General features: G+C 44.3%; 1 protein-coding gene across 2 annotated transcripts; it reads right to left on the bottom strand.

Annotated features, from left to right (window-relative positions):
- Positions 1-8887: 8887 nt before the first annotated feature.
- Positions 8888-12381, bottom strand: gphb5 (glycoprotein hormone subunit beta 5). 2 transcript variants are annotated; one of them, XM_037072000.1, is made up of 4 exons: positions 11740-12381; positions 10681-10864; positions 9742-9798; positions 8888-9261 (listed from the first exon to the last, which is right to left on the bottom strand). In XM_037072000.1, exons 1-4 carry the CDS (start codon positions 11766-11768, stop codon positions 9070-9072), a joined length of 462 nt encoding a protein of 153 aa, XP_036927895.1. In that variant the 5' UTR covers positions 11769-12381; the 3' UTR covers positions 8888-9069. The 2 variants fall into 2 exon arrangements, with proteins under 2 accessions (XP_036927895.1, XP_036927896.1); XM_037072001.1 differs by lacking the exon at positions 9742-9798 and having other exon boundaries at positions 11740-12376.
- Between the last annotated feature and the right edge of the window lie 438 nt (positions 12382-12819).

Below are 12819 nucleotides of genomic sequence, written 5' to 3'. Positions count from 1 at the left end.
GGGCTTCCTGTCTGACTTTTTCTTTCTTTCTCTGGTTTCTCTTCATTCACTCGGGTGCCTCAAGTAATCAGTGACCTTCTTATTGATCCGTAACACAAAGCACGGAGCTCCACCTTCACCCATCCTGTCGAGGCTGGAAGTTAAAAAACTCACAAAGAAAAAAGGAGATGAATCAGTGACGATGTACATAATATATACACTCGTACAATCTTTTAAACGAGCGCAGTGCAGATGTCAGTGATCCTTCCTGTTCACTTCTGTGGAGACGAGATCCAACATGAGGCGATCGTCGTTGTCATGCTAAACAAAAAATTAAGAGTGTGTAAGAGACTTAATGTGTCCGATATCAAACAAACTGGAGTATCAAAAGTGCAAGAAAACTTAAAATCCATATTGAATGTTTTATTCAGCATTTGTATGATTATTATCACCTCTGATGCAGAATGTAATCAGCAAAATAACAAGTAACTAAAGTTAAATATAGAAGTTAAATAAAGATAAATATAGTGGAGTGAAACAGTAAAACAAGTATAAAGAAGCTGAAAGAGTAAAAAAGTGAAGTACAAGTACCACAAGACTGTAACTGAGAGCAGCACTGGAGTAGATGTACCTCATTTACATTCTCTCACTTTTGGTTTTAAAAGTTGAATATTGTTAATAATTGAATCTTGTTATCTTGCTGTAATAAGAGGCAGTAATGCCATATATAAAGTGTGTAAAGAGACTTGTTAAGAGCGTTGTAGTTTTATTCTGCACAGATACGCAGACGACTCCGTCTTCTACTCCAACATCTCTCGAGGTCTCCAGCTGATGATTTCTGACTTTGTAAGATGACGAGAACACTGAATCCTCTGACGGCCTCTTCTGGAGGAACAAGCCGCTGAATTAGGTCACGCGAGTTACACTTCCTCCTGTCTTCACAGGAGACGCTTTTACCGGAAATATGAATTATTAACGTAAAAAAGATGCATTTAAATAAAGTTCTTTACAGTGTTGAACAGGTGAAACTGGGGTCAGAAGAGCGCGTCATGCAGCTTTAGTCACACGGTCCAGAACTTCAGCTGGTGTCAGAACAGAGATAAATGAAAGTTGAGGGTTTAAGTTCTGTTCACTTATTTCTGCACTTGAAGAATTGTATTTCCTCCGCAGCTCCCACTTCTTATTACACTTATTGCTCCGTCAGAAGTCACATCCAGGTGGAAGAAACCTCCAGTCGTGTACTTTTCATCCCGTCCTGCAGCTCAACCTAATATTCATTCACCCTCCCCTCGCTCTCCCTCGTCCTCCCTCAATCTCACTTTTTTTCCATTTCTCTCCGTCTTTGTGACCAGAATTTATATAACCAGCTCCTGGCTGCTGCTCTCTAAGAGGATCAGTGTAATGTGAAATAATCTTTAGTCCCAGTTTAACGCCAGAGAATCTCATTAAGGTGTTTTGACACTTCAGAAGTGTTTACAGACTCGGAGTGATGCAGTCGCACTTTGTGTTGTTTCACCGCTCAGAGAAAGGTTGATGCCGGCGTAACCATTTATCCGTCTGCCTCTCTGTCCATTCATCTGTCCGGCTAATCCCATCAGGCATTTCTCTGGTCTGAAAGTCTCTGAATCTCAGACACCAATTACCAGCAGACAGCAGAATTATCACGGTTAGTTTCCCTGTGAGCGAAAGGAAACACAGAGGAGAAATTAGCCTGTCAGCACGTCGCTGCTGCAGCTCCGCTCGGCCCACCTGCAGCTCCGCTCGGACACAAGAAGCCTCGACTGTCTGCTGGAAGTTAGAGCCGAGCGTCATTCACACCAGAAACGTGACAAGCACATTTATGCCTATTAGTGTTTCCTCAAATAGAAAGGAAGGGAAGCAGTTTTTTACCTGAACTGACACCCGTCAGCCCGGCAGATTCTCTTGGAAAAACATATTTAATTGCTGCTGGTGGAGACGGGACGGGTGGAAGGATTTTCTCTCAGTGCAGTTTGAAGTGAAGATGCTTCTCAGGCTCATTTACTCCTGAACTGTTTCTCTCTGGTGTCAGTCAGGATGTGAGTCCCTGTCTGAGTTTCTCGTTGGGAGAATCAGCAGCGTCAGAGGCAGTTTTACTCGCTTGTTTATTGAACTTTAAAGGCCAAAATACATCACAGCTCTCTGATTCTGATAAAACACGGAGTGAAGAAGATCTTTAAGACTTCCACGTTCATGTCAGACTATAAAAGATGAATAAATACACAAACAGCTGGCTTTTTTCCAGATCTGACAGTTGTCACATCCATCCAGCCAGTGAGGAAGACTGTGAGGTGCGTCAGAAAGCTGAGAAGGCCGGACTTCAAATTAAAGGTGGGATTGTTTTCCACATCTTAATGAGCAGATGAGACCTGTGGACTCAGAGTAAAGGTAAATAAATCACTTCTGATTTTGTTTCTGATCCACGGCTGTAAAACAAACCTCACAGATGAAGCTGAGATCTGTGAAATGATCGTATTCGTTCTGTGTTACAGCCAGAAAACCTTCCATGAATATTACGGCCAGACATCAGGGAAAAAAAACAAAAAGGTGAATACGATGTTGTTCCGCTTCATCGGACACAAACTGGGACAGTCTGAGTCATTCAGAGGAGAGAAGGCAAAAAAAAAAAAAAACAGAGCCCTTCTTGCTCTCAGTTCAGCCTTTTTATTCACCCTGAATTCAGCCGTTACACAACATGTAACAAGACAGCAGAGCCTCAGTAATCAGACAGGAGAGGCTCTGATATGTAAGAGATTCACTTTAATGTTTCCAGACGCGTTTGTCTTTATGAGATTACTTCAGAGTTGTGTCGTCTGATCCTTCTGAACTTCGTTTCAGTGTTTCCTCATGTGGATGTGTCGTTCTTTTCCAGCAGAACAAGCCAATATCTTGTGAAATCGCCAGTTTATGTGACATTATTTTCTCATCAGACGTCGAAATTTTACTTTGTGTGTGAAAATGTGGAATCCAGATGTGAAGAAGCAAATTTCATGTGATTTCACATGTGCTGTTTTGTTTTTACATGTGGATATTCTCATGTACATGGGAAAGATTTCACACAGGGACGTTTTCATTTTTATGTGAAAAAGCGACTAAATTGTGAACATTTCCAGTTAACATGTGACCTGATTTTTCTTTTTCACCTGAAAAATTTTTAGTTCACATTTGCAAATATTCAATTCACACGTGAAATTCTGATTGATATGTGGAAAAACTTGGAAAAATGCACAGTTCAAAAGTAAAAACATTTTATTTTCACAACATTTTTGTAGTTTAGTTTAGTTGAGGCGTGATTTCCAAAGTGACATGATTTCACTTGTGAAAATGCCTGATTCACATGTGAAATTATTTTATTTTCACGTGTTAAAATTTCAGCTCAATAGCCAATATGAACATATTCAACTTCACATGCAACATTTTCAAAAGGAGCTGCTGTAAAACATTCTTCTGTTTTTCAGCCATCGTCAGATATCCGGCGCTGAAAGACGTCTTTGATATCAAACACAGAAGTTTCTCCGTCTCTTCAGAGCTTCGTGAAGATGAATCGTGCTCTGATCCAGTCTGCAGCCCCGTCGTCCGTTCATCCTCCAGCTGTTAATATCACTGGAAACACTGGCGTAAGTCTTATATAACAACCTTTAATTACCCTGTGAGAGATCAGTTGGATGTTTGAAGCCTTTGTGAGAAATTGGAAAATTGAACTGTTCCCGGAAAATGTCTCTAAGCATCGCTCCCCGTGGACCGCACCTCCTCGGATTCAAAAATTGAATTTGGTGATTGAGTATTCAGGCGGCTTCAGAAGTGTTGGCGCCGCCATGAAAAGATCAACTGAGTGTAAAGAAGAAAAGAATCTGTTCTCTTGAGTCGGTGAAGTTAATCTCCTACTTATCGTCAGTGACAAAACCTGACGCTTGGTCTCCTGATGTCACAGCAGAACGTGACGGATCGTGACTCGCCTGTCTGCAGGAGGACGTCTGTCTGAGGATCAAATGAACAAAGAACCAGGATCAATGGATCAGGAATCAGAGGGAAAACTAAGAAATGAGAATATTGGATGTGCTGTTCTTTGAAGGAACCAACAGACTAAACAAACCGAACTGATCCTTCGACACAACAAAGAAGACTGAAGAGAAAAAGTGTCAGAACAGGATGAGTTCTTAGTCGGTTTGCGTCCAAAATTAAATCTGTACTGTTATTGATTATTGTAATTTCAGGTATGAGGACTGTTCTGTATCTCTGTATGTCGTGTCTGCCTGTTTCCTGGCTCTGTTTATTACATGCCAGGACGTTTGTCAGATCTCATTTCCTCAGGTTACATCATCAAAAGGACTCGAGGACGAGCGGATATCCATCCAGGATCTGAAGCCTCATCACCCGACTGATCCACCGTCTCTACCTCCAGACAACATGTGTGAAGCCTGCATGTGTGAGAAGGTGAACTTATACACGTCTCTACACCACAAACTTTCATCTGTCTGTGTTCAGGTTAAACTGGCTGCTGATTTGTTGCTGAATCTGATTACGTAGTGCGACAACAGTGGTATAGTTCAACACCAGGTGAACGAGGGAAACAAAGAAAGAGAAGTTTGATGATCAGTGTGCAGATGTGAGGAACTAAATAACTGAGAAAGGAATAAAAGAAGAAGTGAATGTTAGTACCAACATTCAGTGGCAGAAATCGTCTGACCTTTTTGTAATGAGATAAGAAGTTAATGTGAGAAAAGTTGGACTGATGATGTGCATATTCTGATCTGACAGGTGCGACACCACGAGCGCCTCCGAGGACAGACGGGTCGAAAACTAGCTGTTGAAATAGAATAATGATTTTAGCTGATTACTGGAGACTGGTTTTATCACCAGCCAACATTCGTAAACGTGAAACCGTGACTATTTTTAAGGAGAGGGTGGACAACTTCCTGTTTTGTGACGACTGAACCAGATGTTTTTGATTGGAAAGTCTCTGCATCTCCAGCAGGTTTTGTTGCTACAGACCCAGATGTTTTGGACCAGTGAGTCGAAGCATCTCTGTCTGTGTTTTGCGATGACAAAACCCAGAATGTTTTGTGGTGATAGAACCAGGTGTTTTTGAGTGGGACTGTGTGGCAAAGTAGTGTTTTTTGTGGTGACCCAACCTCGTTTTTAGGTCTGGGAAATTACAGCATCTCCAGCCGTGTTTTGTGGGGACAAAACTTTGTGTTTGGACCGGAAAGTTGCAGCATCTCCAACTTGTGTGTTGGGTGTTTTTCAGTGTGAATGCGTGCGAATCTCCAGCATGTTGCGTGATCAATAAACCCCTTGCTGATATGGTAGCTAACAGCGTGTGTGTGTGTGTGTGTGTGTGTGTGTGTGTGTGTGAAACGATGGAGGAAACTGGTGAATTATTACTTCCCATGATTCTTTTCATGATTCCACAGCTGCGAGCTAAATTTTCCTCCCAGTGAAAAGCACATTCATCCGTCAGCCTTCACCCACGCCGCCTCCGTCACATCACACGTCAGTGATAATAAAGGTGATAACGATCTCAGCAGGGCGAATCCCTGGAGAAATCTCCCCACAGAGGAGCGGCTCTGCTGCTCGCTCCGCTGATGCCTCGTCGTCCTCTCCGTCCCCTCGTCCCCTCGTCCCCTCGTCCCCGTGGCACCGGCTGGATAATTCATAACCCGCTCGGTGCCTGTCAGCCTGCTGCAGAGGCAGCGGAGGGGAAGACGCCCTGAAGGCCCGACTGCAAATTCAGCTCACCTGCTGTCGACCTCGACCTGCAGTTTACTGCTGAGAGCAGAGGAGAGCGCTGACCCTGTTACAGTGACCGAGACTTCCAGAGGCAGCCGGGGAGAATACTGAAAGCTGATAAACGAGTGTGTTTCAGTTTGAGCTCACAACAGTCTGATGTCAGTACAAAGTTTCAGCTGGTGCGTCAATTAAAGGCAAGAAAGCTGTTTGTAAAGATGTTCGTTTAGATATTTTACCACCTGAAACAGATTCATGTTGAAGACGGTTCGACAGATGGAAAATATCTACAGCTCTCCTTAAAATAACACCTGGTTTTGATGCCACAGAAATAGATTTAAATGTCTCCAGTGTCCTTAAGATATCCAGTGATGGGACTTGAAATCCAGTTGGCGGTTCGGCACCCTTGCAGTCTTTTAATAATCCAGTATGAGCTGTAATAGAGTTTCTGTTTACCTTCTTTCTGTCTGTTTGATGGATGGATACAGTCGGTCCTGATGTTTTACTCCACAAGCTATGTACAAATTTAGAAAATTCAATCTGGAAGACAAATGACCAGATTGTTTCGAGGAACTCTCTCCACGATCTTTGACAGAATTACTCGTTATTATTTTCCTGTATTTGGTGTTCGCCTCGACACATCACTCAAAGTTCAGTTTCTACTCTGAAATAAAAATGTTCACGGTTGAAGCTTTCGATTTAATCAGAGGATTGTTTTGAAAATTAAAAAAATCTGTAGCATCTCTGACAGCATCTTCCTGTTAATCCCTGAATTACTGTTTTTAGTTGAATGATGGAGAGAGGCATTTCCTGTCACCATGACTCACAGGTCTCTGATGTGAGTCCCTGTGTTTCACCCTGAGCTCCCAGAGGAGGTCATGGACTCCGGGGTTAGGAACCTCCTCCTCCTCCTCTGCCTCCCCGCTGCAGCCTCATGCCACCCCCATCCTTCCTCTTCCCCGCAGCTGAAGGAGGAAGTGGTAATGTCAGGAATGATTAGGACGGCGGGGGTCGTTAGAGCAACTCTCCTGTCAGGGTTGTTGGAGATATCGGAGGTCTCGGGAGAGCCAACAGTCGAGACAGCGAACCTCTCTGCTGTTTGTCCTTTTAACCTCGGCGCTCCCTCTGCAGCACTCACACACACGTCTGTTTGCTAATGCGGCTCTGTGCTGAGCTACCAGACACACAATTCTGCAGAGTTGTTGCTGCAAAAACATATATTTTTTTAAAAAAGCCTTTCCATTACATGATAAAACTGCCACCATTGTAATTTTATCAGCTGCACGCTGTGAAAGAGGCGCCAACAATGTGAAGCTTTTGATTTTGATTTCTCTTTGTTCGGTTCCTGGCGTAAGAAACCAAAGAAGAGAGAAAAAAATCTGCCGGCAGCCAAAACGATTTTCAGCTGTTGCTACATTTTAAACTGCGTCTCATAATTCATGATTCATTCAACCATTATTCAAACGCTAGAGATCAATGACTGGCAGAGATACACAAACAGAGCTAAGCAACACATAACTGTACAAACTGGACCTTTAAGTTTTGTGAGCTGTGTGCTGAACTTTGAATATCTCTGACTTCAAGTCACATGGATGAGAGTGTATCTGTGCTAACGTGCTGTAAAGCAAGAAAATGTCATTTTCTTATTATTTATTAGCATCTTGATGTGAGGGCAGCCTCGCAGATATCAAATTCTGAAAAACTAGAGATGCATCGATCCAACTTTCTCAGTCCTGATACCGACACTGATGCCTGGGCTTTGTGTATCTGTTGATACCTGATACTGATCCGATACCCTTGTTGGATTAATAATAAACTGTACTTGCGTGATAGAAGAGAGTACCTTGGCTGTAAGTATCCCAGTAGGCGACAGAACCCTCATCTTCAACAACAACATCTAAAACAATGAATTCTAAAACTTTTTGTGTTATTGTCGATGCTTTCAAGCTTTCCGAAACTTCAGAAACTTTTCGGGTCGTTGAATTACGTCTGCCAAAGCTGCTGGGCTGTTCTGTTTCCTGCCTCTTTGGTTTTGTTGAGCCGCAGGAATTCGGCGTGCTCATCAGTACGGTGCTTTTTGGACGTGCTTGATTAAATTGGTAGAATTGTACTCTGCAGTGCTGCCACCACCCCTCGAAACATTGACTTGGCAGACACTGCAAACAGCCGTCGAACTAGTCGGCGTGGCAAACGTGAAATATCTCCACACAGCGACTCTTTGGCTCGCTGCATGTTGCTTAACGGTTCACTCGACCGCTGACGAGTGACGGAGGATTTGCTACGATGGAGGAAATAAAGAAAAACTGGATCGGCTCGTGAATCTGTTCATTTTTACGATCCCCGATCCAGTTATTTTGTCAGTATCGGGGCCGATATCCTATCTTAGTATCGGATCGGTGCACCGCTACTGAAAACGCTGATGTTATCAGAAAATGGTTTGTTTCTCTTCCAGATGTTCTGCAGCTCCTGTATGGAAGTCCTGCTTTAGCTTCTTAAAAAGCAGCAGAATCAATAACAGATATTATCTCATGATGATAACACTGAGTGTCATTCAGGAAACGGAAGGTCGCAGGTTTGGTCATATGATGATCGTAAATCAGAAAATACAGTCAAACTTATTATCATGCACCAAAGTTTAATATTTGTTTGACTTGTTTCTTTATATGGACTGAAAATAATCCAATGTCAATAAGCAGCTGTGAATAAAATGTGATTTTTGCAGCAGTATAACAGCAGACAGATAATTGTGTGTCTGTGTTGTGTTGCGTTGTGTTGTGTTGTGTTGTGTTGTGTTGTGTTGTGTTGTGTTGTGTTGTGTTGTGTTGTGTTGTGTTGTGTTGCGTTGTGTTGTGTTGCGTTGTGTTGTGTTGTGTTGTGTTTCCCCTCTCTGCTCCGGGGTTCAAACAGCCCTGCAGCTCCTCGGTGACACGCGAGCTCTCAGGGATTACATAAACCGCGGTTCTCCTTGGGAATCGCACCAATAACAACACAGAGAGGAGACGAGTGTGTTTGTGAGCCCGACACACTGATGACGAACCAGCAGGTGCTCTGGCCTCAGGTCAGTTAATTAAGCACTAACGAGTGGTCACATCAGACTGAATTATTAATTCAATGTCACTTACATATAATAATACATATTACATGTTGAGGATCTGCTGGTTTTTAGACATTTTATTGCAGAAAGTTCAGATTAACAGGTGAGTATGAGGAAAAGTTACATAATGAAGTCTAATATTCAACTTACTGATGTATAAACGTGCCTCTGTTGACATTATGAACGGGGCAGGAACCTTTTATTTCTAACAAACATGCTTATTATCAGTGTTTTCTGCCCGTCCAGATGTGTTACACAGATGTTATACATTCGGTGGTGCTGGTCAGACACACGCCACAGTCACATCTCAGGGCCACCGGGTAGGTGTAGGTGGGGTCCACGCTGGGCTGGCAGTTGGGCAGTTTCACGGAGACCAGCCGGGTCTCGTTGTAGGTGCAGACCCTCTGGTAGGACTCGATGAAGGGAGGGTCCAGGACCGGCTTCTGGAAACACAAACGCACAGAAAAATAATCACGTTTCTTTTGGAGGATGGCTCTGACCGTTTCCTTTTCTCTACAGGAAGCTTTCTTGTCATTTTTGTTGCTAATTCTTTGTCAGTTTGGTGTGGTATCTTATAAAACATTTGGAGAAGCTTCACAAACTACATTTAATGACTTAAGTCAAGCTGCAGACTAACCTGCAGAACAGACAGTGGAACAAATCCACCTTACTAGACGTTTCATTTGAAATAAATTCCTTCGTTCTTGTAATTTGCTAGTGATTCTCTGATTTGTGACAAATCTCCAAAGCCTCTGATAATTGCTTGTAGCTGTTCCAGGAGTTTAATCTGATGTTCTGTTGCAGTAATCACAACTTCTCCGTCATAACTTCATCTGAATGCACAGACGGTAAATTTGTAACTCCTGAATGGTTGTAATTAGAGACGGCCCCGTGACCTAAAGCTCAAAGGTTAGACCTCAAACCGTAACTGTCTGTCCCTGAAGCAGGACGTCCTCTCTCCCCGCTGTGCCCTGACCTCCCTGTGGGGTAGAGCAGACACAAAAGATGAGTCTCCTCCTGGAGGGGATCCGCAGAGTATCACTAAACAGAGCTCGGCCTCCTGCACACACACCAGCCGCTGCACTGCAATAATAAAGCCGAGAGAGTCATGAGCTTCCTAATGCCTCCTGTCACTGAGTACGATGCACCAGATGAAACTTGGGATTTCACAGCATTTCTTTGTAATCAGTATCCGGCAACTTATGAAATCCAATTGTGCCTTTTATGCACTTGAGGCATTGTTAAGGGAACCGCTGCTGTCACTTCAATCTCTGGATTCCTCGCTGCTTTCCTTTCTTGCAGAGCGTTAACTCAATTTCAGCGCGAGCCTCCCGTCCTCCTCCTCCGTTCTCCGGCGGAGATTTACACTTCAGACAGCCTCTCATTACTGCCAGACAAAAAGTGACATCTTAGCAGGTTCTAATAAACAAAGAATATATTTTTTTTTCTCAGACTTCTGACACACCGTGTCCGTCTCTCCATCTGTTCCAGTGTTGGTTTATCTCTCCGCTGTATCAGCCGAGCAACTCAATCCCTGCCTGCACTCTCAGCCGACCTTGCTCCGACCTCCCTGTTGAGGGATGGAGGCGAAAAACAAATTTTCTCCATGGGGATCACCCATCTCTCCATCTGTGTATCTGCAGTATTTGTCTCGCTGCCTGTCTGACTGTCTGTCTGTCTCTTTGTCTGATTGACTGAATCGATATCTAATCCTCGCTCTTCCTTTTCTTCTCTCTTCCTTCCAGCATAAGCTTCTGCAAAAAGCCGACTATTTTCTTTTATGTAAAGTTGTCAGCTTTGCGTTTGTGTGTTTGTGTGTGTTTGTGTGTGTGTAGTACAGTAGCTGCCTCCCAGCTGCTCACCTCCCAGGTCTCACAGCGCCCCCAGCAGGCGTCGGTGGTGATGTGCAGCCCCCCACAGCCGGGCTTCCTGGCCAGAAAGGTGAACTCTCTGACGGCACAGCCGATGAAACGCCGCAGGTTGACGGCCGACACTCGTGGCTGCAGAGAGACGCAGAGCAGAAGCAGCAGCACCAGGCCAGAACTCCTGAGAGAGGCAGAGAGGCAGAGGTACAACAAAACATCAGCATCTTTTTTACAGAAATTAGCTGCTGGAGGAGGATTTCTGGGCACTAACCTCAGATCAGAAGTTACATGACTGACAGAATTAAATCGGCCTCCTGTATCGGCACCGATCATTCAGGGTCGACACCGAAGGACTCTGAGATCTGCTTGAAACCCCTGCAGCTAAAAACTCTGCGATCAAAAGAAGCCTGCAGTATTATGCTGCCACGATCGATCAGGTCGAGGTGCACAAGGTAACAAACCACCACTTTTACAATGTCAACGGGAATCTGTATGCCAGCACAGACTCGACTCCAGACTGTGCGGACCGTTGCCACTAATGTGAAGTAAAAATAGTGTTTTTTTTTTTGTTTTTAGGAAACAATTTCAGTCCATCAGTCCGTCCTTGACCTTGGAGTGGTGCAGTGGTGGAATGCAACTTAGTGTATTTACTCAAGTTCTTCATATAAGTACAAACACACGGAGGCTCTTGTACTTTACTTGACATGTTTATGCAACTTCTAGTCCACCAAACATCAGAGGTAAATAAAGTACTTTTAACTCTACTACATGTTGTGGAGTTACACAGCTTTAGTTACTAGTTACTTTTCAGATTACACTTTTTCATCCTGCAGAGCTGTTGGTGTTGGATGTTTGTGATAAAGTGAAGGATGATTCTCCTCCGTTTGACGCTAAACAAACTCTATCAGCTGCAAAACGCGTCATCACCAAGCTGCAGACAGGCTGACAGGATGGAACTATGCAGCAGTGTGTAAAGTTGTTAAATGAACTTAATCATCTCCAGCAGTCAAACACAACACACACATTGTGAATTTAGTGTTTTCTGAATTCACTCACCGCTGTGACTTCTTCTTTTGCAGGTTCATCTCAGCTGTGACTCAGTTCTGTTGTATACTGAGCAGTCGATGAAGCACAATGGCACAAGTGGTTGAAATCAGTGAGCGGTGCTTCTCGCAGACCTGCAGAGGATCAGCTCTGAAGTTACTGTGGACAGCTCGCACTTGTCACTGTACGCTTCCTCAGATCTGAACGAGCCGGGGCTCTTTTTATTTTGCTTTTATCAGCCTGTGTCCTGCCAATCAGGAGGCTCAGGTCCTCACCTCAGCCTCCCTCAATCCCCCCGGAGGCTCTTCTACCTGTCGCTGCCCATCTAGTTCAGCCACCAGCTCGTTCCCACTCCATTAGCTTGATTAAGGGAAGAGTCTGCCCTTTTGTTCACAGTCATCCACATGGAAGACGGGGGAACAACGCACTCGAACGCAGCCTACCGGCGTCTGCTCTCACTCATCCGAGCTCAATTAGCTGGCTCCAGAGACAGACCCTGCTCCTGTTCTCACACGCCGGCTGCGATGACTTCACCCCTGAGCACCAACACACTGATTCCTCCACTTTATCTCCTTTCTTTTCATTTTGGCTCTCTGTTACCAGTCACATTTCCTCTCACACACAAACAGAGGAGAAGAGAAAGAGAGAGCCGGCTGTGACTCAGTTGTGTCCTGCAGGCTTAACTGCACAGATCGCTCACTTAGGACAGAAAGATGCTTGTGCGAGAGCACGTCGGATGAGACAGTGACAGGAGGGGGAGACGGGGGAGTCGTGAAGAATTGATTTGGGTGAGTAAGCACCTCATCAAGAAATTACCAGCGTCGGAGGCCCCGCAGGCAGCGGCGTGTGGAGCCAGCGGAGCAGAACTGCTCTCAAGTAGTTCAGGAAATGAAATCTTTAAAAAACTAAAGTTGAAAGTTTGAGCCAAAGCAATTAAAGTTAGATTAGAGAAAATAGTGAGGAGGATGAGTCGGGGACAGGTTCACACTCCCGGCCTCATCACCATCAGGGAGAATTACCCATCTGGAGGCTATTATTGAACAATGTGCAGGGTGTGGAGCAACAGGATGCATGTAATTGGATAACAGTGGT

Source organism: Acanthopagrus latus, chromosome 16 (assembly GCF_904848185.1).
Source record: "Acanthopagrus latus isolate v.2019 chromosome 16, fAcaLat1.1, whole genome shotgun sequence".
Classification (NCBI taxonomy): Eukaryota; Metazoa; Chordata; class Actinopteri; order Spariformes; family Sparidae; genus Acanthopagrus; species Acanthopagrus latus.
The sequence above is the reverse complement of the archived record's forward strand: the minus strand, read 5'-3'. Positions and strand labels throughout refer to the sequence as shown.

Coding starts and splice junctions, on each gene's coding strand:
- gphb5 (XM_037072000.1), bottom strand. CDS start 11,768: ATGAACCTGCAAAAGAAGAAGTCACAGCG. Junction 10,865..11,739: donor CAAAAGAAGAAGTCACAGCG/GTGAGTGAATTC, acceptor TGCCTCTCTCAG/GAGTTCTGGCCTGGTGCTGC. Junction 9,262..9,741: donor TTCAGGGACAGACAGTTACG/GTTTGAGGTCTA, acceptor TTGTGTTTCCAG/AAGCCGGTCCTGGACCCTCC.